Source organism: Solea senegalensis, linkage group LG1 (genome assembly GCF_019176455.1).
Source record: "Solea senegalensis isolate Sse05_10M linkage group LG1, IFAPA_SoseM_1, whole genome shotgun sequence".
NCBI lineage: Eukaryota > Metazoa > Chordata > Actinopteri > Pleuronectiformes > Soleidae > Solea > Solea senegalensis.
Genome location: NC_058021.1, coordinates 42863994 through 42887901, shown reverse-complemented (window position 1 = coordinate 42887901; position 23908 = coordinate 42863994). Strand labels below are relative to the sequence as shown.

The 23908-nt window shown below is 41.0% G+C and overlaps 2 protein-coding genes across 5 annotated transcripts; one reads left to right on the top strand and one right to left on the bottom strand.

The window, feature by feature from the left end:
• Positions 1-279: 279 nt before the first annotated feature.
• Positions 280-2733, top strand: klf2b (Kruppel-like factor 2b). Its single transcript, XM_044025153.1, has 3 exons — positions 280-630; positions 808-1783; positions 1896-2733. The coding sequence occupies exons 1-3, from the start codon at positions 559-561 to the stop codon at positions 2069-2071; spliced, it is 1224 nt and encodes a 407-aa protein (XP_043881088.1). The 5' UTR covers positions 280-558; the 3' UTR covers positions 2072-2733.
• Positions 2734-3686: 953 nt separating this feature from the next.
• Positions 3687-22040, bottom strand: LOC122768840 (epidermal growth factor receptor substrate 15-like 1). Of its 4 annotated transcripts, none has more exons than XM_044025127.1 (23): positions 21993-22040; positions 21539-21580; positions 20521-20610; positions 20383-20430; positions 20194-20289; positions 19998-20057; positions 19776-19901; positions 19619-19678; positions 18832-19113; positions 16670-16827; positions 15195-15354; positions 13344-13429; positions 12883-12955; positions 12526-12687; positions 12137-12334; positions 11406-11570; positions 10954-11062; positions 10393-10532; positions 10118-10178; positions 8365-8450; positions 8048-8114; positions 6553-6686; positions 3687-5297 (listed from the first exon to the last, which is right to left on the bottom strand). In XM_044025127.1, exons 1-23 carry the CDS (start codon positions 22017-22019, stop codon positions 5151-5153), a joined length of 2577 nt encoding a protein of 858 aa, XP_043881062.1. In that variant the 5' UTR covers positions 22020-22040; the 3' UTR covers positions 3687-5150. The 4 variants fall into 4 exon arrangements, with proteins under 4 accessions (XP_043881062.1, XP_043881078.1, XP_043881087.1 ...); XM_044025143.1 differs by lacking the exon at positions 6553-6686 and adding an exon at positions 5757-5773; XM_044025152.1 differs by lacking the exon at positions 6553-6686.
• Positions 22041-23908: the final 1868 nt, after the last annotated feature.

Here is a 23908-nt window from a genome sequence, read left to right as displayed (position 1 = left end):
CTGTGTCGGGGTGATTTAGTGCAGCACTGACAGACTTTAACTTTCTAAGTTATTAGTGTGGCTTGGCCTCCAGCTCTCTTCTGTCATTAGGCTTGTTCTTTTCAGCATATTACGTAAGAATCTCTGGTTGCTATATTGCCTTGTGTGTTTGTGATTTTTTTTTTTTCCAGCCCGGCACGGCTCAGGTGGGCAGGTCTGCGGAGTGCGTCAGTGCGCAGGGGGAGGATCCGCGCTTTATAGGCTCCTCAGCGCTGCGCTGCTCGGTCACACTGAGGCGCACTGAGCCCCCGCTGCCTTCAGGAGCCGCTTTATATAGAGCTAAATTTACCGAACTCTACGTTATTTCCTGAGCTCTCACAATTGGCCAGGAGCGCTGGAGCTTCAGAGTTATAAAGTTGGGAGACCTCCTTCCACTTTTGAAACTTCTTCATGTCTTTGGAGCGCGGACGACAGTGACAGGCGCCACAGACACAGACGCCACTGAAACAAGACAAATCCTCATTATTATTATTATTATTATTATTGTTGTTGTTATTGTTATTTTCTAAAAACCAAACGATGGCCTTATCCGGAGTGATGCTGCCGTCGTTTTCGACATTTTCAAACCAAAGAGAAAGACCCTGGGAAAACGTAAGTTCAAAAAAAGTTTAAAAAGTTTAAAAAGTTGTATTAAAAAGTGACTTTTTGTTTAACTTCTGTGGTCTGCTTGTTGAACTCATTTGTTTGACTTGTAAATGCAGCAAAAACAACTGGTTTCCGTAAATATAAAGGCTGTATAACTTATGACATTTCTCTTCATTCTTTCAGAGATGGAAAGGAGAGATGGACAAACTCGTCTCCAGCAGCTGCTCCATGCTTGAAATGGTACATAACCTGGACAATCACAGCAAAAAGGACGACGAGGATCTGAGTAATTATTTGGATCTGGATTTTATTCTCGCCAACACCACCGGCTCAGATAGCGCGGCGGAATACGTGGGCACGGTGGACAACAACAGCATGTACACAACTGGAAACTCGGTGCCATCGTACCCAGCCGACGACCACCGCTCCCCGCCGCCCCCGTACGGCGCCAGCCTCATGACCGAGCTGCTGCGCTCCGATGGAACCAACAGCAACTGCTTTGGCATTACGCGCAGCCACGGCGTCCACGGGAGATTTTATGTCAACTCCGTGCCCTTTCCGCGCCCGGAAAACATTAAAGTGGAGCCGTCCATGGACGCGTACGGCCCCAATCTGGGCATGGTGCCGCAGAGCTGCAGCAAAATCAAACAAGAAGGGAACGTTTCTTGCATGATGTCCTTCGAGCAGCCCCGGGTCGCCATCTCCCCGCGCGCAGTCAGCAACATGACACCGCCGCTCAGCCCCGACGACCAGGGAGCCTCAGACTGCCAGGCACAGCTGTGCCAGCCCATGAACTTCCAACACAAGTATCACACGCCGGCGGGTTTCCCGCACCAGCACCCGCACCCGCACCCGCACTCGCACCCGCAGGCTGCGCAGCTGCAGATGTCCTACCACGCTCCGCACACTGCCTTCGCCATGTACGACGAGGGTCTGAGCCTGCAGCAGCAGCAGCAGCAGCAGCAGCAGCAGCCCGGCGCGCAGAGGGTGATGCTCACACCGCCCTCCTCTCCCTTAGAGCTGCTGGAGTCCAAACCCAAGAGAGGACGGCGCACATGGCCGAGGAAGCGCACGGCCACGCACACCTGCAGCTTCGCCGGCTGCGGCAAAACTTACACCAAGAGCTCCCACCTGAAGGCACATCTGCGGACTCACACCGGTAAGTCCGAGCTCATGAATCCGACTGTTAGTGTTTCCGCTCCAGTCAACCTTGTTTCCTCTGTAAACACAAAGCCCAGTGACTCATCCAAATGTTTCTGTCTGTCACGCAGGTGAGAAGCCATACCACTGCAGCTGGGAAGGCTGCGGGTGGAAATTCGCCCGCTCCGACGAGCTCACCCGTCATTTCCGCAAACACACCGGACACAGGCCGTTCCAGTGCCACCTGTGTGAGCGCGCCTTCTCCAGGTCTGACCACCTGGCCCTGCACATGAAGAGACACATGTGAGGAGGAGCCCACACATAAGGACTTCATTATTTTATTGTGATTCAGCTGATGTATTTTTTTTTTATTATTTAAATCGTTCTACACGTGACCAAAGTCTTTTATATATATATATATATATAAATATATGTTATGTCTAATTTTGGATTTGAAAAAGCTTTAGTGTTATTATTTTCTAATGATGTAGCTGGTACTACTTTGGTTCTATGACAGCTTTAGAGAAGCAGGCAGACCAACAAGGGGCTGGCCCTGTATATACTACTCTTCTCTGACAAAACTGGAATGCGGTGTTTGACACCAAGTGCCTTTCTATGACTGTGCTACTGTAAAAACTCTCCAAGTGACAGAACATGTCCTTGTTAACGGGAGTGAAAAATGCACATACAGTTGCCTATCGGTGCAGACAATGTTTTATTTAAACTGCCTCAATGTCTGGACAGCCACAAACTTTTATTTTATTGCCTTTCCTCTTCCTGTGTGGAGTGATTGTTGTCTCCTGGTGTGAAACTCTTGGATCCAGCCCCTCTGTACACTATCAGGGCTTGATGTCCTGTGCATTATTGTTTTGGTTTTTTTTTTTACTTAAATTTATATGAATATGTAAATGGATTTTTTTTATACTGTAAAATGTGTATTTATTGTAAATAAATAAGTAAAAATCAATGAAAATGAACACTTGGCTTTGATGCTCGTGAATTTCCATTTTGTGTTGTTCACACATTTCTCGTTTTCATATACTGTGACCTGTAGACCCTCAGTTACACATGCTGCCATTGTGTACCCGCTTTAACTTGAAAATAGGGGCACTTGATTTCCACTGTGATGTTATGCAGCTGCAGGACAGAAGGGCAGCCACTTGTGGGCTTAGCCTATAAATACAAACACTCCATCTCCATAATTACAGAGTGAGCCAGGAGCCGTCTGGACAGAGGGGAACAGCAAACCCTCATCAGGGGAACCTTCCACTCCATTTCTGATGGGTAGAAATTATAGAAGGACATCAAAGGGCCTTAATACTACAATTACACAGAGTCACTGTGTACTACAGTTTCAAAGTATCCCAAGTCTGTGCATAATACATCTGTGTGGTGTCAGTATTTGTTTCACCCACATCAAAGGCAGAATTGAGTAGATGCACCAAAACCACATATCAATTTAAAAAGTAGGTGAATAATGTGTCGTTTTGTGATCATCTCGTAAAAAACAAAAAACAAAAACACAAACGTACGATCTGTACAAATATATAAAAACAAGAATGTGACCTGTATTGATGGAAACTGTTCCACAAAGCATCATATTTAAAAAAAAAAGAAAAAAGAGGAAGTACACACCAAGTCAAAAATATCTTCAGTGGTAGATGCAAATGTATCACTCTCATTTCACTTTTTTTGTTCCAATATTAATGCAGGTCGTGTTATAAAGCCAATATGAATCTACAAATCAATCATTTGTAGAAAGCATATCACTACCTTAAAAAAAATAAACCTTACAATTACGGTCATATTGTATAATTACCACAGCATCGACTCAAAAGTCTAACAAATAATAATTTAGCTTTACACGGTTCAGACTTCCTTCTACACCGTGTAGTAAAAACACAAGGCGTATCATATTCAGACAATGTTTAAAAAATCACTTTTATTCAATCAAAAGCTGGATCCGAGCGACTTAAAACTTTAAGGATTTTCATATGCAGAATATAATCGCATACATACTGTGCAATAATATGTTACAGTGTTGATATGTTGATAAATAAGGCATGTCCAGTCAGCTCTGGAAGATACAATGCATCCATACATTATGTGCCAAATAAACCTGATTAGTGTTTAACAGTTAGAAGAAAGAGATCTTACACAGACGTCCTCCAAACGGATCATGAGGCGCAAAGTTTAACGGTTGACTTGCTTGAAAAGCAGAGATTTGGAAGCACGCGGTCACCGCACTACATCAGTGGTAACGTGAGGATGGAGAAGAAGTTAAAAGGTAAATGTAACAGCACGACTAAAAACAAATTACCTTTACACATTTCTCCATTGAATAGTAGAGGCTTTTAGTTGTATGGGAGTGCAAGTCGCTCAGGGTTTTCACCGCAAGGCAACCAATGAGAAACCATCCGACGCGCACAAGCTTCGGACATCGTATCCAAGGTAGACGGACCTTTTTATCGTAGGAAAGGAAGACATCGCCGGTTATCACTAGTGTCTCTGTGTTTTTGTTTAAAAATTGTAAAGACGAGGTCGAGCCACGATAGGACAATATTTAACCAAAGTCTTTGTTAGTACTAAAAAGCACATCACTGATTGCCAACACACCCCACTTCTCTACACTCAGAGGTTGATTATATTCTTTAATCCATGAACTGTAAGGCCATAAATAGTAGATTTAAAATCATAACTGTTAAGAAAACATTTGTAACCTTTGATATTAAAATCTAAATCATGCCGTTCTCATGCTGATAACTCCAGTCTTCTTTTACAGATGTTCTAAAGTCTAATATAATATTATATTTACAGTGAACACATGAAGAGGGTTCTAAAAAATAATATAACTTTATACCCAGGCTAACAGTTAGCTTGTATGGTTTGACTTTTTTTTTTTAATTTTTAATACGAATTCTTCGGAGTAATTAAAGGTTATATATAAAACTGTTTACAAAGTGCATCTTGCAAGTACATGCGCAACACACCCATCGCTTTTGTACACAAATAAAATATTCTTTTGTTTTGCAACAAACAGGCTTTTGGTTAAGGCAGAGTGATTACCAGAACAAGATATGGAGCTAGGCTTAGGTTGTAGTCATGAACCCTTCTGGTTTGTGTTGCGTTTAAATCGCTATGTTGCTGCAGGAAGAAGGCAGGCTTAAATCAACTGGCTCCGTATCGTCCCTGATTATAGTTGTCATGTAGTTTGGGAGCAATGAACCTTAACTGGTGGCTAAACGTGGAGTCATTTGACTTGAGTCCAGTCACGGCGGGAGACAACACTGGTGTCTTATACAAATTGGTAACAGGAGCTGATAGTCATGTTGGGCCAGTGTCGACTAAATGAAGAGGGCTGAAAAGCTGCGGTGGGGCATGCCTGGTCAGACGCTGGGCATGTCGGCCCTGCTGAGAGCCATGGCGAGCTCCAGGTCCTGCTGCTCTTGGAGCCGCAGCCTCCTCAGCCTCTCCTGCTCCTCACGCTCGCTCTCCCGCTTGGCCCACTCTAGCTGCTGGCTCTCATTTCCAAGCTAGAGCAGAGAAACAAACATTAGATGTGGAGAAAAACACAGGAATGCAGGCTGAAAAAGGTCAACGTACAAAGATACAGATCTCTGGACAAGGAAGACGGATGTAAATCAAACTCTGGATGCAAATTCAAAATCAAGAGTTTAGAACTAGGCAAATTGTCAAAAATGATCTCCAAAACACAAAGTTAAAAATGATTTTATATGCAACAGTGAGGTGAGGAGACATAAATTCACTTGGATGTCACCAAACAGCGGAGAAATCTGCACAAAAAAGCTTCAGGTGCTACATTAGCGCAATAAATGACAGGTCACATGTTCTTGGAAACACTCTGGATCAATGTGACTGTGGATGGATACTAAAAATAATTGTGCTCATGAATCACTCGACGCAGATTATGCTGTGTGGACAGGTTTTTCTCATGCAAAGGATTGACCACCACACCCTCGGTACAGTCTTACCTTGACAGGTTCAGATCCTGGCAGAAAAAAAATACAATACAGAGCTCTGTATAAAATAAACACACACACACACACACACACACATAAATCCCTCCCACAACTGTCATGCATGGCATGAGGGATTAAAAAAAAAACATGTCACGTGAAATGACACAAACCGCACATAAAAAAAACGGCCATGCATCATCTCCTCACTCGAGAGAGCGCTCAGCTGTTAGATTATACACGACGGCAAAGAAGCGGAAGGTGGAAGACAAAGAGGCAGATTTACACTGTTGTGCGCTGCTTCCAGGCATATCATGCTCCGACAGAAAATAAGCCTTTAGCTTGTAGCTCAACACCTGAAAAATGCTCCTCGAGTGCTACCTGACTGGGCAAGTTCACTACCACGCTGACTCTGAGTGTATGAATCCTGACTTCCTGCCTAAGGCTAACGCCAGAGACAACAACAAGCATGCAAGCCCCTTTTACCAGACACACAAAAGGTTAACGGCCGACTAGATACACACAAACCCTGGATCTGGTCCATGTCAGTCATGCAATAAACTCTATGTATTTTTACTTTTACTCAAATCCCTTATAAAGGTCTCAGTGGTTTGGTGAGTTGTTAGTAGACGGCCAGTAAAAACAGCCGTCCTGTGATTCCCTTCTAGAGTCACCGTGTGAGGGACAGTGGACAGAGAGGTGACCCCTGCGAGCCTGCAGCTCCACAGTCTGAAGATCAAGAGATCGGCAGCTCATGCAGACAAAGAGGCTCCATCCAAAAGAAGACTGTAAGTAGACTGACTTCACTTACAGAAGCAAAATCTGCAAAACCAACAGGACCCTCTTTGGATGTTTTACTTGTGTCTGTCGTAACAAAAGAGTCGTTACAGTCTGCAGCGAGGCAAACACCCTGGGACGACTCTGACGCACCCAAACTGAGCAAACCTACCAGAGAAGGAAGACGTATCCATGTCATTACAACAGTTTTAGTCACCTGAGTTTAGATGCTTGCCCCTTTGGGAAAATAACATCACACTTAAAAAAAAGGTGTGTGTGTGTAGTATTGTTGTTGCTAAATGTTTTTGCAGGAAGCCAAGAGCTTTAAGCTCACAGTAGTTAACCACAGGTGATATCAGCTTTTTTTTAAATTTTTTATAAAAGGTGTTAACCACATTTTTGAGTAAAGCTCAATCATGCATTGAAGCTTAACATCGGAGCTTAACAAGCACATTGGTGCTTTTTTGGAAAGCAGAATTGCAAAACATGGACCCACCCTTGTCTACAGTAAATTTTGTAGACATTTCCTGTAGTGACATTTTTTTTCACATCTGTCAAAGTTGCACCATCACCATAAAGGTTTGCATCTGCAGACTGAGAGCTTCAATTAAGGCCTCCACTGTCTAATAAAGGACAGCGGTAGTATAATAGCATGCATTTAGCCAGGGAAACAACGGTTTTCTTACTCATCTACCTAAGAATGCAACGCAACACAAACAGTTAAAGAACAATCGACGCTGCTAATTGTGCAATTTGCTTCTGCATGCGGTGCAGAAAGTGAGAAAAGTCCATGGCTTTGAGAGTGGGCATTCTCACTTCCCCATCACGTATGAGGCACGTCTCTAGAGCCGGCTCGCTGTTTAACACTCGCTACTCATCTCTGCCCTTTCTCTGTGTGGTGAGGCAAAGGGGAAGATCAACTTTCTCACGCTGTGGCTTCTGCTAAAAGAATACGTGCATGGTAGAAGCGGAAGGGCATATGCTGGGCATGTCCTTTCAGCTGTGTGGGACTTTGAATTAGATGAGCATGATGCTAAAATCATGCTCATCTAACTGGCTGTTGAAGAGTTCTCTCTTAATCCGATCACACTAAACTGTTCACGACAAAAATAAAGTGATGCCTTCGTGGAGTCACATCGCTTTGAGAAACCAGACTTTTATCACATTTGCAATCTTATTCTTCTTTTCCTTTCCTGCAACCTCACACGTCAGGCGGGAAGTTTTCCCACATACCGCCACGGCACCAAAATCGCTCTTCAGTAAGACAACAGTCACAGAGAGAACCAAAATATGTTGAGGCTGCTGCATTTTTGTGACAAGTCGCAACCAATAGAAGCAGAGAAGGGCAACCAAATGTTGTACCGATAACAACGGGGTGATAAATCACAAACGGTATTAATTTCAACTGCTTTCAATCAACAAAATGTGCTGGTTATGAACAACAATAAACCATTAACGTCAAACCGGGCAGCAAGCAGAGTCATGTTTAAACACACACTCATAAACACTTATATAAAACCTGGGCTTACCATAGGGAGGAGGTGCAGGTCGGTTAGGCACATTCTTCTTTGATGGGAGCACAGGGTTTTCTGATTTCTGTTCACACAGCAGAGAAAAGAGATGAAAACAAAACAAAACAAAATGCTATCAACGAAACCATGACTCCCCTCAGAGAAGAGTCAGCCAGAATCTAAAGCCTCTGGCCCCATACCAGTGCATATGTTTTCACAAACGTAATAAACTGGCAGGAAAATAAAGAAATAAATCTCCACGAGAGAAAAATTAACACAGCTTTCTACAGCTCGGGTGGAAAAACCATGTTTTATGGTACAACTGCGGAGCTTACCTTTGACATCTGATTGAAATCAGCAAATCCACCGACCTTGCCTCCAAACGCGTGGCTTCGGAAAGGGTCCGCTGTCCCAAACACATCTGTGACAACAGCACGTTCAAAAGGGCATTTTGGAACATTTGAACAGGTTTATGGAAAAAGCCAGAAACTAATGAAAGTGAAGTTCAGCCTCACACCACACATTCACAACAATCTCTCCATCTCACTTAGGATTTTCAGGGAGAGGGAATGTGGCACGACCGTTTAATTTTCCGTGACATTTTTGCATAAAGCTGGAGAGCAGAGGTTTTGTGTAGCTTGACGCATGTATCTGATCAACAAATTAGAGGTGTCAGTTGGCGTACTGTTACCCAGAACTGTGCCCGGCTTGTTTTGAAGCTCAGCGTTGCGCTTCTTAATTAAAAAAAAAGAAAAAACACAACCTACAGACTGTTGATCGTTATAGTGAAAAAACAAAATATCGTAATAGAATATGTTTGTTGTGAATGTGCAACCACAAGAGACTCCATTCATGTGAAGTATGCAGTGTTTTCTTTTTACGCACAGTAATTCAGCTCAGGTCTACAGTTGCCTCAGTGTTCTTCTGAAGGTGTGTAGCATGGCAGAGCACTGGCCACTAACTTAAAACAACTTGTGTGCTGAATGAGGCAGAGCAGTTCAATAGCAGCAGATATAAAGACAGGACAGAGGCAGGAGTGAACTGGTTAAAGGAGTGGCAGTGTATTCTAGTAGAGCAGGACCAGCAGTCACACAGTTTCTGTTATGCTTGGATCCTGCGAGCCTCCTGTTTTTCCAGGGTAGGGGGGAGTATTTTTAGTTGGCCGGTAGTTAAATGCGTAGGTACTTGACTAAAAATAGCCCCAAAAACCACAGGAAAAAGTGAAGCCACAGTGAGTAAAAATTGTTTGCCCCTCATGCCCCCAAAAATATAATCTAAATCTAACACGTCACCCAGAATGGCAAAGAAAGACTCTTTGAGATGAGTTTCACAACAGGGACGTTCTCTCACGTCGACGCTGCTGTTAATAGAGACACTTTCTGGGAAATCTGCTTGGAAAATCTGCACACATTTAGCTCGGGGACGACTACGTTATGAGTGCTTTTATATCACAAAGTGACAGAGCAAGTAAACAGTACAGTATCCTACAGCAGTGCCATCATATACTGAATAGAACCTGCCTCACGACAATTACTGACACAAGACTGAGGGAAAATATACAACCTGTGTATTCTTTGACTACCTGTTTTGTACTACTAGTTGACTTAAAGCAGGGGTAGGCAACATCCACTATTACTGAGTAATAATACCATTGAAACCGTTTGACATAATGTGAATCAAGTGATATAAAAGAGATGTGGACTTGCACGTGCTCTGGCTTCTATTTCCAGCCTTTTGACCAAACACGGGGCCGCTCAGTTCAGAGAGAACGGCCCGCGCTCCTGTTGGCTGTTCTCCTACGACCCCGTTCAGACCTAGCATTAACATCCGTCTAAGTACAGGTCTGAACGCTCCCAAAGCGTCCTGAATGTGTCCCCGGATCTGATCACAGAGACCACATTCGGAGGTGGTCGGAGGACATGCGACCACAGTCCTGAGCATACATGACTACAATCTGTCCTCAAGATCTCCTCAACTCCCTCCATCTGATCCACTTTTTCCAGAAAGCAACACTTTACATTTACAACCAAGATGATAAAATCTTTGTGTAGTGACATCCAATGTGTTGTGTGTGCGCAGTAAAAGTACCTGAATTGTTTGGTTTTGGGCTCTTTGATGAGAAGGGATCGCCACTGCTGAAGGCACTCGGCTGGGAAAGAGAAGCACAGCACACGTACAGTCAGTCAGCTACTCAAGACATCTTTTGGTTAAAAAAACAAACAAAAAAAACATAAATAAACAATGACTACATCTACATAACTGCATATCTACAATGGTGAGGACAAGTCAGCAAGTGATTCAATGGAGAAAAAGGAAGTGGCATTTTAAAGTCAGGACATTTACAAAGAAGAGGTGTTTGATACCTTGCTTGGCAGTGAGGGTTTTCTACTAAAGGGTTCTGAGGATGGGAACGGGTCCGACTTGTCTGGCCTCTTGAAAAAGTCTTCAGATGAGGTTCCTTTGAATGGATCACTCTCTTTGAAAGGATCTCCTCCAAATGGATCTAAAACAAGGACACGACAGCCATCGTCAACCTCTGACCATCAACTTCCTATTGTTGTTACTGTGGTTTTCTTTTCATTTTTCCACATCATGCACTCCAACAGAAGGGAATGTTTAACCTTTCCATTTGCTGCATTTAGGTATAAAGTGGAAATGTTTATTTACATTGATTTACATGATTAATCTGCTGGCAGAACTGGTCAGTGATTTGTTTGTGTCCCTCTATTTATTTATTTATGTTTGTGGGTTTTTTTATGCATCTTGTACTTGAATGGTTCTAACTTACAATATTAAGAACTGGTCTTTTGTGTGAGGAAAGATTGTTTTTGTATAAAGACCGTGATTACAATTAATATAAAGAAGAATTTAAAAAAAGAAAGACAGGATAAAAATAAAAAAAAGATACAAGGATGTGTTGAGACCTTGAAAGGTGTCAGACTTGAAGGGGTCTTCTGTTTTAAAAGGGTCTGATGGAGCCTCCTTAGCACTGCTGTTGTTGAACATGGCTATCCTTGACTTGAAAGATTCATCCTAGTGAATTAATGCACACACACAAAAAAAAACACAAATTAAATAATAATCCCGTTACAACATGTAAAACAAGTTAAAACAACAGGAAAAGAGAGCTCAAGAATACATTACAACAAAACCACAACTTTGGTTATAACAACCCAGGAAACAACAAGGTTTCATATGAGAGTTATGTTTTATTTAGTTTATTTTGTGGTGTCTAAATAGCAGTTAACAGCGAGAGGAGGAGATGTTGACATAAGACGAGTTGAAGTGAGGAAAGACGTGTTTGGTCAGTGTGTCCGTTGTCCTGTTTAGTGGATAAAACCAGAACCAGGAAAAGTTCAAGCAATTATTTCCTCACCACAGTCCTGAAACCTCCATTCTCCTTTGCAGGAAACCCCTCACTTAAGTCTGGCAGGTTGGTGAAGTTTCCTCCGTTAATGTCTCTCAAAGCGTCGTTGTACTGCTCAATGGTCTTGGTCACCTCTTTCTGGTTATCCTGGATCAGTGTCAACTTACTGCGAGCCTAAGCACACAAAATAAAATACTGTTGTTATCTGAATCCATCTCGACACAGTATAGTTTTTGAAAGGTTATCAACACTGGAGCATCACTGCTAAAAGTACAAAAAGGCCCCAATTAAAAGTCTTCTTGAGTCATTATTGAATCTGCTGAAGACTCACAAATGCACTGGATGTTTACCAAGTGTTGGTTTGTGGTTAAGCTGGTGAAAAAAAGTGGTCAAAATAGACTTTAACCACTATGATAGAGTAGTTTCATTTCAGTCTGCTTCACGGTTTGCTAATATGATAAACAGAAGCAAAAATAAAACTTAGACTGTTGTCTTTCAAACACTATAACACATTAACATAAAACATGAATTAGTTGGAACATTTACACACAGACACACCTTTCTACATCATTCACCACCACATATTACGTTTGTAATTCCTGGCTTACATTTGTATGAACTACTTAATCTTTCTTACTGTGTAACACTATCTATCATCACACAACACTGAGATAATCAGTTACTAGCTAAACATGGCAAAACATCCTGATGTAACCTGTTGCCTCTCTGTCTGCTCTGACCTGATTGATCTCTTCCTGGGTGGTTTTGAGCGACTTAACAATGCTGTCCAGCTGGACGCGACCGGAGAGCAGGCTCTGCTCCAGCTGGGACTCCTCCTCCTGCAGCCGGCTCAGGTCTGATTTGGTGCGCCTCATTTCATCCTCTTGGCTCTGGAGGTCCACCTCCTGAGAGCGGATCTGGCCTTGCAGGGATGAAATCTGTAGGGTCCAACCAAAAAGAAAGAGAAGGGTTTACACTTGTAGGTTCAACAACTGTGCGACGGTTAAATTGCATCTATTAAATATGCCAAGGTACAAAGGTTTCACCACAATAATACAAGAACTGCACAAGTAGCAGGATATAGAGCAGAATGTCTTGTTATATTATAGTAACAAGTCAGGTCTCTTACCGTCTGAGATTCTTCCTGACACTTCAACTTGACGTCATTGACCATTCCTTCCAGCTTTGAGCGCTGCTGGTCCATCTCCTCTAAACGTTCCTGGGCGTCCTGCTTTTGAGACTCAAGGTCCTGCAGACTGCTGCTCTCCCTGTCCAAGTCGTTCTGCATATCCTGAGGGTCGGCCAAACACACGTCGACAGGTGTTCGCGGCATACATCAACAGCGTCTCATGTTCTCGTCAGCTTTTATTTCTACCACTTCAACACTAGATTGTATCATTTGGGAGAAAAACAGCACTTGCACCACTTTAATCTGTAATCCAAGCACTTAATCGCTCATGAAACTGTTGCTTCTGCTAAGCCTCACCTGAACATCGCTGTTTTTCTGCCTGATGGCATCCTCCTTTTCCTTGATCTCATGCTCCAGGATGAATTTCTCTCTAAAAGGTTAAGAATGTGTGAGATGAGCAAAGGAAATGAAAAGCACATTCTGATATCATGCACCTAAAGAAAGCCCATGCTGGCAGTATGCCAGCATTATTGAAATTGCAATAAAAAGTATTATACCCCATTCTATTTACTCCAAATATAAGATAGCCTTATAAATATTAGCAAAGCTTCATGATGACATTGTTTTCTTCACAAAATCTCTTGGGAAATGGAACAAAATATGAAGGAGCTTTTGGTAAAATAAAGTATAACTAATGGATAAAAAGAGCTTTGATCTATAACCTCAATATAACCTCACTACAACCTCTCCTTCTTACTCTGTGAGGAAATTAAACAAAGCTATCCTATCCTCCTTGTACTCAGGGTGCAGGGTCTCACCTCTGCAGCTGCGCTATTTCCTTGCTGAGGTCATCGAGCTCTTTGATGCCCGTCAGCTCCACCGACCCCGTGGAGCTGGTGCTGTCCTGAGGTGAGACACATTGAGACACATGAATGAGACAAAAAGAAAAGTTGGGTAAGACCACACGAAGGAGAACACGAACAGACATAGGATGAGAACAGAAAAGACGTGAAGTGTGGTTACAGGTAGGACAGGAAAATGGATGAAATGATTGCAAACAGTAACAGAACAATGGGGGAAATGGTCCAATACAGAGAGGAGGAAGGAGGAGAAGAGCAGAAAGGACAGCAGAGATATGCAGGGGGAGAGAGGAGCTCCCCATCGACATGTCTAACAAAACAAAAGACACAGGAAGGAAATACAAACATCTCGCACAGCCAGAGAGGGAACCAGACGCCCAGACAATGCATGAGGAAAAATGCACACAGGACAATAGAAAAGAATGCAACACTGAAGTGAAATGTGTCCTCTACATCATTGTTCAACATCCGGCCAGTGCCACATTAATAACATTCAACAGACGGTCCATAATTGCCCAATTTTACAACAGCACGTGTATCGCTCCTGTATTATAATTGATTACACGTGGCGTATTACTAAAATGTTTATTGCCACTTTAAATGTAAAGCACAGGACGGTTAATGTTTGTCTTAACATTAATAAAGAAGAATTCACAAGTTAATAATTGTTTCAATGTTATTTAAAGATAAGAAGGTTTCTAAAATAATGCTTTTACCTCTAGAAAACCTCCAGATTTGCAAATAAGTAAATAAATGAAGTGAAACTATTTGTTAGTACAGGAATTAGTCAGGAAGTACTGAATACTGCAGATGGATGTTAGTTGACAGTTGCAGTGTGGTTACTGGTGTAGTACATACACACACACACACACACACATTATATATATATATATATATATATATATATATATATATATATATATATACATACACACACACATACATACATACATATATATGTACATATATATATGTGCATACATATATGTACATACATATATATACACATATATATATACATATACATATACACACATACATACATACATATATGTATATATACATATATGTATATATATGTATATATACACATATATATATATATATATATATATATATATATATATATATATATATACACATATATATATATACACATATATACATACACATATATACATATACTGTACATATACTGTACATATATACATATATATATATATACACACACATACATATACATACATGTACATATGTGTTTTTAAGGCAGGGGCAATTGTCTATCATATACTGAGATGTTCTACAGCTCGTTTTGCACAAGGACAACTTCCATGTGGGGACATTTAAGTATATTTGATTTGTTTGACATATGTTGATGATAAGAGACTGACAATATGGAGAGAACAACAGCACCACCTTGTGGTGCAAAGAAGACATGAACCCCAGAGTAAGAAGGTAATTAACTGTTTTAGAAGGTAGCAACAGAACTCACAATATAAAAAGCTGCTTTGCAACTTTTTAATCTCCCAATGACAAGTTAAAATTCATTATTGATGGACGCATAGAACCCAACAGCAGTCAAAGGTTTAAACTGTCAGAATCCAGAGTAATCCTGGCCGGAAGTCAGGTAAAAAGACTTCACTTTAATAGGCTTGCTATGACAAACACTGATTTAAAATGCACAAAGTGAAAAGAAAACTAACTCTCAGGGCACAGATTAAAGTGGAAAGAATAGATTTGTAAAAATGAATAGGAAAACTGAAAGATTATGCGACGTGTAAGGTGCAGTGAGTTAAAGTAAGGACTCACGGTGACAGTTGTACCAGTCCTTTCTGACGGGGGAATCATGTCTGGAGTGAGATTGGAGGGGGGGTCTAAGCCTTTAGTGACCTTCTGCTGAATCAGATACATGGCCAGAGAGAACTGCTCGTGGTTCAGCTTTCCCGTCTGTTTGGTGTCTGCCAATCCCCTGTAGACAAGAAGATCAACATCACTTCAAGACTGTGACAAAATATCTGTTCAACATTTGCAGGAGGGAAAAAAAACACGCGGTGAACATTTGATTCCATTGCCTTGGAAAAGCATGTTTAAAACTGCCCATCTTATTTTGTAAATATCTCCTGCAGAGGTTTAAACTGTCCACAAGATGGTGCTATAGTAGTTAGCCTGGCAAGACCTGACCAGATTCACTCCTTTCAAGTACCCAGGTAAGAAAGCACAGACTGAAATGAGATTGGAATAAAACATAAGTTTCACAAACATAAGTTTCAGCAGGGACGTTTACCTTGTATTACATGGACATATTGCATTAGAATATATACAGTAGCTGTCATTCTAATATGAAGGAATGCTGTGGCTAAAATAGTCTGTGGCCTATCAACATCTTCACAACTAAGGCTGCAACGATTATCCGATTAATAGATTATTAAATACTCAATTAATCTACAACTATTTTCATAATAGATATATGGGCTTGAGTGTTTTTTCAATAACGGAAACAAGTTTCTCCGATTGTTTCAGTTTTTTAAATGTGAATATTTTCTGGCTTCTTCACTCCATATAACAAAGAAATCTTTAGAATAATTTTGGTTTGTGAACAAAACAATACATTTAAGAACATCATCACCAAGTTATTACAGAATATAATCAACTAAATGTCCCTAAATACAACAGACTCCTCTGTTAAATATAGAGAATTCCCTGTTAATTGTTGGAGATTAAGCCACGTTTTAGGATCGTTAAGTAGTTTTAACTGATCCACAGTTCGGCACGGTTAGGCTTGATTTCTGTGTCGCACGCACGTTTCTCTTCCTGTGACGACACTCTGGCCAGTCAGTGGCCGATCATCGCAATCATCGCATAGTACCTACTCAGCACGCTTTTGGAACCTTGCCGGAGCAGGTACTAAAAGTAGTACCTGGTACCAGGTACTATGTTAGTGGAAACGCTACTTAAACCCCGCTGTGGCGAGTCGAGTAGAGCCGGTGGAAATACACCACAACACACACCCGGTTTATATCGAGCAGATGACCTGAGACAATATCTCCATCTCTGAAATGCTCTCTGACACTGACTTCTATTTGTTGTTAACATGTTGCTGCTTAGTAGAGCAACCAATAAGAAGTGATCTCTCTCTCTCTCTCTCTCAACATAGCGATTATTTCAGTTTCTCCCCAGAGAAGTTGCAGAAATCTCGTTCTCTCTCAGTCTTCAAGAAGCTGAAAGATTCATTGAGCAGTGAAAGTAAAGAGAAAAAAAACATCCAAACTGTGCTGTGGTCTCACCATATCTGGGCCAACATTGTCTGGGAGAGATTGGAATGCATGAAGATCTCTATCACCTCGGTGCCATTGACCAGTCCGTCACCATCAGTGTCTGTCTGCTTGAAAATGTCCTTGTATCTCTCCCTGTCAGCCACAGGTACCACCCAGTTCACTGCAGGCTATGGGCAATTAAGGAAATGGATGTTAATGCAGATTTAGGGGGAAAAACATCTGCAACAAACAATATACAATGTATATCAATATATTAGCAACCTGAGGAGATCAAAAAAAGCTTTGAAAAAATAAGGACATCCAAGAGGATGAGAATGATGTCGGGTGATTATAGCAGGTGTGAACAGAGAACACCACTTCCCTTCCCTCTCTGGGAAACCTGTTTCTACAAGTGTCACAAAGGTTGAAAGATCACCGCACAATGATTAAAACAATGCGGCGAAACAAGTCTTCCCATTAGCATAGGAAAAGCATTAATTTATGAAATGTTGTTTCTTTCAAGGACAAGCCACCTGAAGAATCAGGACATGTGGGTTTTTAAAGCTCCTTTATAGTCACAGTAGCATTCAGAGCCATACATACACAACACATGCATTTTTCTAACTAAACTAAGCCCTCAATTTAGATCTGTGATCTGTGACACAGATTTAATGTACTACAACTACATTAAAGCATTTAATTGAAATGGCAGGACTTTGCAATGACCTAATATTAGCATTTATTTAACTTTAAAAATAAATATATCTAAAAATAAAACAAAATATGATGACCAAATGATACAAACATTTTTTTAATTTACCAGAAAAACATGAAGTTGAACAGTAATTCAGTTATTCAATGATGATATTTAATATCATTTTGCAATTGGATGTAAGGTCAATTACAACTAATAATTATGTTATTGTTATCAATTCTAACCAAAGCACTTCCCTCAAACCAGATGGCCTACTGGTCATAGGCCCCATTCAGTCGTGGTATCAATATCGGTCCTCGGCGATGAGGCTACGTGTGGATAGCGCTAAGTAGGACTGTTCACATCATTAAAACGTGTTCTGGATGCGTCTCCTGTGACCACATTACTGTATGATTGGATCTGGCGTCCCCGCCCTTTATTAAAATACACTCCAACTGTTTGAGAGGACACAATTGTGGTTTGAACAAGTCTGACTGTATAGATGTGTGTCATGACAACATGTTCAACAAGAGGAGCGGAGAGAGTTAAAGCTCTTGTGCTGAAAGGCAAGTTTTATCTATTAGAAAAAAACAAATCATGGCAAAAAACAAATCATGGCAATCAGTTAATATTGTGTGTATATGCTACTTCATGGAGCGTATGAACCCATCTTTACCAACTTCTCTGACACTCTTAAAACAGGGTTCCCACACATTTTTACTTGACATGCATCGAAAATTCGGCCACTGACACATTTGGGCCGAAAGACTTTTAACACCGAAACAGGATGTTGTGATGATGAATGCAAAAACTATGGTCAGCACGCGCCTGTCTAATCCCGCTTAGAGTCTGTCCAAGATCAGTTTGGAACACCAGTAAAACGGTTCCAACACGATGTGAGTAAGTGCACAGTGGAGCAGCACTTAAAAAATGCTGGAAAGTCTCTTTGCACAAAAGGAAAACTTGGCTGAATACAGCGCTGATTATGAACTCTCCACGACATTCACTTCACACCAGAACATTCTCTGTCTTCTCGCCCCCTTTGAGCAGCTAACTAAAGAGATAAGCTCATCTGATGCATCTGTGGCAGACGTTATTCCCTTAATTGCAGCACGAAAGCGTCTTCTAGCGTCACAAGCGTCACAAAGACGGACCATGGAGCGAAAACAAAAATAAGTGTAAGAGTCTGTCAACACGTTTTACTAAGATCTAATATTAATCTATACAATTGCAATGCCTTGACTTAAGGTGAAGTATTGGTGAATATTTAGGTGAATTAAAAAACAATGTCAATCCAAAACCATAGATTATTAAAAATGTATGTGTATCACGTGACATTGTGACACAAGTGAGTGACGTAAAACAGTTTTTCTCATTTAAAACATTTTCAGGAATTTCATGACCATGGGAACTCTGTTATAAAGCTGGCGATGTGATCACTTAAACACTTAAAATGACACCTGAAGAGAGACACGGGTGAGGAACTGAGGTGACGTACCTGTGAGCTGGATTTAAAGGAGTGTTTTGGAGAGAGGCCGACGCCACTGATGCTGAGAGGGGCCGCACTGAGAGGAGCTGCACTGAGAGGAGGTGGAGTGCTACGCAAGGCGTCTTTGAGAGGAGCTGGACCACCTGCAAGCCCAGAGAGAGCAGGCAGCACCGCCACAGCACCCGGCAGTGCACCTGCAATCTTTTTCCTTTTGGAAGGGGGGATGAGGGAAGTGGGTAAGCTCGCTGGGATGGGCTCCTTCTCCATGGCTCGATACACAAGATGCATGGCCTAACCAACACAGAAAACATATCATTGAAGTACTTTGTTAAGGCTTTTCAGTGTTTTTCTCTACAGCCGTGCTTCCATCATGGTACGGTTCAGTTTTGTAGAGTACGGTACGGTGTGGAATGGTAAAGCCCTGGGTCAGCATTTCGACTGAGAACAGTACCTTTACTTGGTAGGCGGGGTGTGTGGCTGTCAGCGATTGAAGACATCCAGCAGCTATTTTATTCCTGCTCGATATGTGGCTGTTTGTCTTAACAAGGCATCAAGCTTTGTATGTGAATAGACTGCGGGTGTTTGCCTCAACTTCAAGGGAGTGACATTTCTCTATCGCCTAATAAGCAGACTGCCTGACGTCACCACACCATTTTACTCTGGTGCCCCAAGGGAGGGTTGCCAAAAAATGGAACAGTAGGTGCTGGTTATTTCTAAAAAAGATGTACCATACTATACCGAATCGAACCATCACACTTGAGGGAAACACGGCATATTAAAACAACCTCCATCTTACCACTGTGAATTCCTCTTTGTCCAAATGTCCATCTTTGTCAACATCACTTAGGTCCCAAATCTACAGAAACAAGAAGTTTCAACATGAAATATGATTATGACTTAAACGTTTAACATTGTAATATGTACAAGAATATCACTCTGAAACGTCATGTCACCTTTCCTAACACATCCAGAGGTAGCTTGGAGTTTATCAAAACTGGCCTGACTTTGTCCCCAGAGAGAAGACCCTTTACTGGAGTCAGACTCTCAAAAATGCCCTCGAACTTCCCTTTTTCATCAGGCTGGGAAGGGAGGAAAAAACAGTTGAGATGACAAATTGACTTAACTAAACGTGAATGTCTTATGCAGGAATGTACTTCAAACTGATATCTTCTCACCCTTATTGCCCACTGTGAGTCTGGCAATGTTGCGGAAACACTCGGGCTGTTAGAGTCTCTCTGTAAAAGAAAAATAAATCAGAAAGGGATGATAATAAAGTGGATAAGACACTAATAAGCAGGGGAGTCAAACACGGATGAAGAAGTGACTGTTGAGACATATTTGACTCACATTCTCATTTTCTAAAACACTTACAAACTTGGGAGCAGCGACGATTTTGTTGAGGTTGCTAAGGCTGATGTCATTTCCGCCCTGTGCTGTGGCCACGAGTCTCAAAGCTATGAAGAAACCCTACAAAAGAGGAAGATACAGAGACAAGACCAGTGTTCAATGCACACTCAGCATCTTCAATCACAGCAAATTTACAGAGAAACTCAGTGTTACCCTCTTGTCCAGGAATCCTTTTCTTTCTGAATCAGCTAAATCCCAAATCTAAAAAAAAGATCAAAAAAATATAAATCACAGAACCTAGATGCTATGGATTGAATATATAATCTTATTTTGTTAGTAAATGAGACCCACCTTTCCCAATGTACTGTCTGGCAGGCTTGACTTTTTAAGAAACTGAGCTGCATCGCCAGCTGATATTTTCCCTGTGTGTCCTGGATCCAGCTGCAAAGACAAGAGCAGACATTGCTGTGCTTATTAACTGATTTCATTTGACCATAATTCACATTTAAATGAACACTAGACAAGCCTGTCTTGTGAGAAAATCTGTTACCATGTTGAGGTGTGTAAATTAATCTTTATAACCAATAACCAAAGCCAATTTTATCCTAATTCAGAGTTCACTAAATGGCAAACTATGGTACGAATATACCCAGACCCAGAACCTGTTCTATCCAGATAAGGATAAATCACTGATTAATGACAGAGCAACTGGCCTTAAACTTGCCTTTGTGGCAGTAGAGGTCCAGAAAATTCACACTAAAACCATGTAACAACACCAATTCACACAGGCAGTGTGTGTTGAACTGATTTATAAGACCGCTATGATGCAATATGATGTTCTGGACCATGACGTGAGGAGATTTTCTCACTGTGGACCTAGGGTTGAGCCATTTTTACGATAAACATAGATTAAAATCAATCAAAATAAATAATTACAGTGAAAAGAAACCAGTTAATTGTGGCTTTAAACTTCTTAATATTGCTGCAACTAACGATTAATTTCCTAAATCGATTAAAGTGTCGATTAGTTTCTCGAGGAATCGAGTACTTGTCAGAAAACGTTGATCATTCTGGAAATGATTATGTTGATGTTGTATGTCTTGTTTCCTCCAGAAACTGCTAAGACTGCTAATATGATGCAATGTGATATTCTCGACCTTGGCATGAGCGTGTTTTCTCTCTCTGGACGAAGGCCTGTGTTATGTATAGCCCAAAAAATGTTTCATGGTAAGCATAGATTGAAATAAATCAATAATTATAGCGAAAAAATACAGCTAATTTGAATTGAATTATTGCCCAGTATCTGGGTGAATGCCACTGTCCTAACCCTGTCACCACGGGGGGAGGGTGACAGGGTTAGAACCCTTACCTGTCTGTAATAATGCTCATATGCTGGGTTTCCACTTGATAACTGGAGAAGAAGCAGCACACAGGAGAGAAACACAACACCGAGTCAGTCAAATACGAGCGTGAGATACAAGTGGATAAACAAAGCTAACGTAAGCTAACGCAATATTTGTTTTGGTTTTGGTTCAATTGAAACACCTAAGTGTTGGTGTTCAGTGTCACCATCCTCGCTACTGTAACGCCACCACTGTCACTGTCACTGTAGCTTCCGTCCATTAAATCCCACAGTAACTTGAGTAAATGTAGCCAACTATGTTAACTCTTACTTATACGTCACAAATGCGGCTCCACAGGTCAACACTGAGCACAGCGTACACGACAGTGATGTACTGAGGGCAAAGTGACGCTGTTACTGTCACTCATTCGTCATTTATTTCAATATTATTCGTCTTTTCTTCAGAGACTGAAGCTCCTACCTGACTGAGAGTCATGAGCGCCGCCATATTTCCTGGTGTCTTGGGAGCGCGCAAACGCCCCTTATGGGTGCGGGAGCGAGCGGGAACAGCTCGGAGCGAGCAGTCTTCGCGGGAGCGCGCCGCCTCTTTAAAGGTGTATTGCACCGTTTATGTACACCAGGGGTGTCAAACTCATTTTTGTTCAGGGGCCACATACAGCACAATTTGATGTCAAGTGGGCCCGGACCCGTAAAAATAGTAAAATAATAGCACAATAACCTATGAACAACAAGAACTCCTTGCTTTTTTTCTCCTTTGTTTTACATTTAATGAAGGATATTTTTACAAAACATGACATTTCTTGAGAAATATAAGTGCAATTTCAACAATATCGTGCTTAAATGTACTATTTACACATCACACTGGATCTAAAAAGGCACAAACATTTAGTCACAGGTATCTGGAAGAGATTTAGATTGTAAGCGTAGTGTGAAATTTTAACAAATTCATCCTGTGGGCCAGATTGGACCCTTTGGCGGGCCGGTTCTGGCCCCCGGGCCGTATGTTTGACACCCCTGATGTACACCATCCATGTACAGCTGTCTTTTTCTGAATAATAATCAAACGTTTACAATGATTGTGTAGTGTGTAAAAGTGAGTAAAAGTTGCTATAAATATGAATAACAAAGTCAACTAAAGATACTTGAATCGTGCACAGTAAAGTAAAAGTTGCTATAAATATGAATAACAAAGTAAAGATACTTGAATTGTGTACAGTAACTAAGTATTTGTATTTCTGTACAACACTAGTAGTATTTTCTTTGTGCCCTAGATTTTAATCAGCAGTCACTCTAAAATGCCTGTAATGATAATAATAATAATTATAATAAGAGATCATTTAGCAGCATGAGTCCATAGTTCAACAGATATTAGGCCAATATATCACATAATTATAAATTATATTATAAAAATAGTTATGTGCAAAAATAAGAGACTTTCATAAAAAAATAAACATTAAAGTGAGCTCTTAAATAAAAAAAGAACAAATAAAACATTAAAATATATAAACCTCCAGGTGAATGACACTAGAACAAGGATAATCATAGCAATTAGAATAAAACACCATAGAAAGTGACACAAATATAAAATAAAATAAGGAAAAGTTGCTTTCAGTGTAGGCCTTTTTTTTAAAAAAAAAAGTGTGTTAAAAATAAGATGCAGTGAAGGAGTGGTAGGATGTTGCACAAAGAGGAGCCAGAACCGAAAAAGAACAAAAGAACACCTGTAGTTTTCAGTCTGAGCAATAAACACCTCAACGTTCTGAGTTAAGGGTCAATGCCACCAATCAACTCAGTTTTCACAAAACTAAGTGATTGCAGCGGTGAAGCCTTTATGAGGCCCTAAGCTCCTCCCACCACCGCAGCACCTCAGGGTAGCCAGTGCTTGACTGTTATTGATACAAATATAATACTTATTGTGTTGTTTACACCAAACCAGTGTCAATAAACCAAAATAACATCAAATTTATTTAGAAATCTAAATACATTGAAAAACACATTCTTTAATACGTTCAAATGTCTGTCATTTGTTTTTTCCACACACTTTTATGGGGGGCCCACAGCTTCTGAATTTGGTTTTAAAATGTGATCAAAACAGAGATTAAGACAAATCATACCCTTGTGACTTGCTTTAACCCTGTACCTGAGAAGTTGTTTTTATCTCATGCATTAAATCATCTTGAGACAGAATCAACAGTTCAGTAACAAAGTAGGACTTTTAATCACTTCATTCCAAGTGAAAACTTGCAAAATACTGTCGTGTCTGTATTTTGCAAACTTGATTCTTTTCACTGTCAGGCAACAGTGCACGCAACTATACACCAGTGTGTGACCCCAACATGTATGTGTGGTTAAAAAAGGAAAACAAAGACAGGACCA

Coding starts and splice junctions, on each gene's coding strand:
- LOC122768840 (XM_044025127.1), bottom strand. CDS start 22,019: ATGGCGGCGCTCATGACTCTCAGTCAG. Junction 16,828..18,831: donor CCTTTAAATCCAGCTCACAG/GTACGTCACCTC, acceptor AATTGCCCATAG/CCTGCAGTGAACTGGGTGGT. Junction 12,335..12,525: donor GTCAGGAAGAATCTCAGACG/GTAAGAGACCTG, acceptor TGGACCCTACAG/ATTTCATCCCTGCAAGGCCA.
- klf2b (XM_044025153.1), top strand. CDS start 559: ATGGCCTTATCCGGAGTGATGCTGCCGTCGTTTTCGACATTTTCAAAC. Junction 631..807: donor GAGAAAGACCCTGGGAAAAC/GTAAGTTCAAAA, acceptor TCATTCTTTCAG/AGATGGAAAGGAGAGATGGA. Junction 1,784..1,895: donor ACATCTGCGGACTCACACCG/GTAAGTCCGAGC, acceptor TCTGTCACGCAG/GTGAGAAGCCATACCACTGC.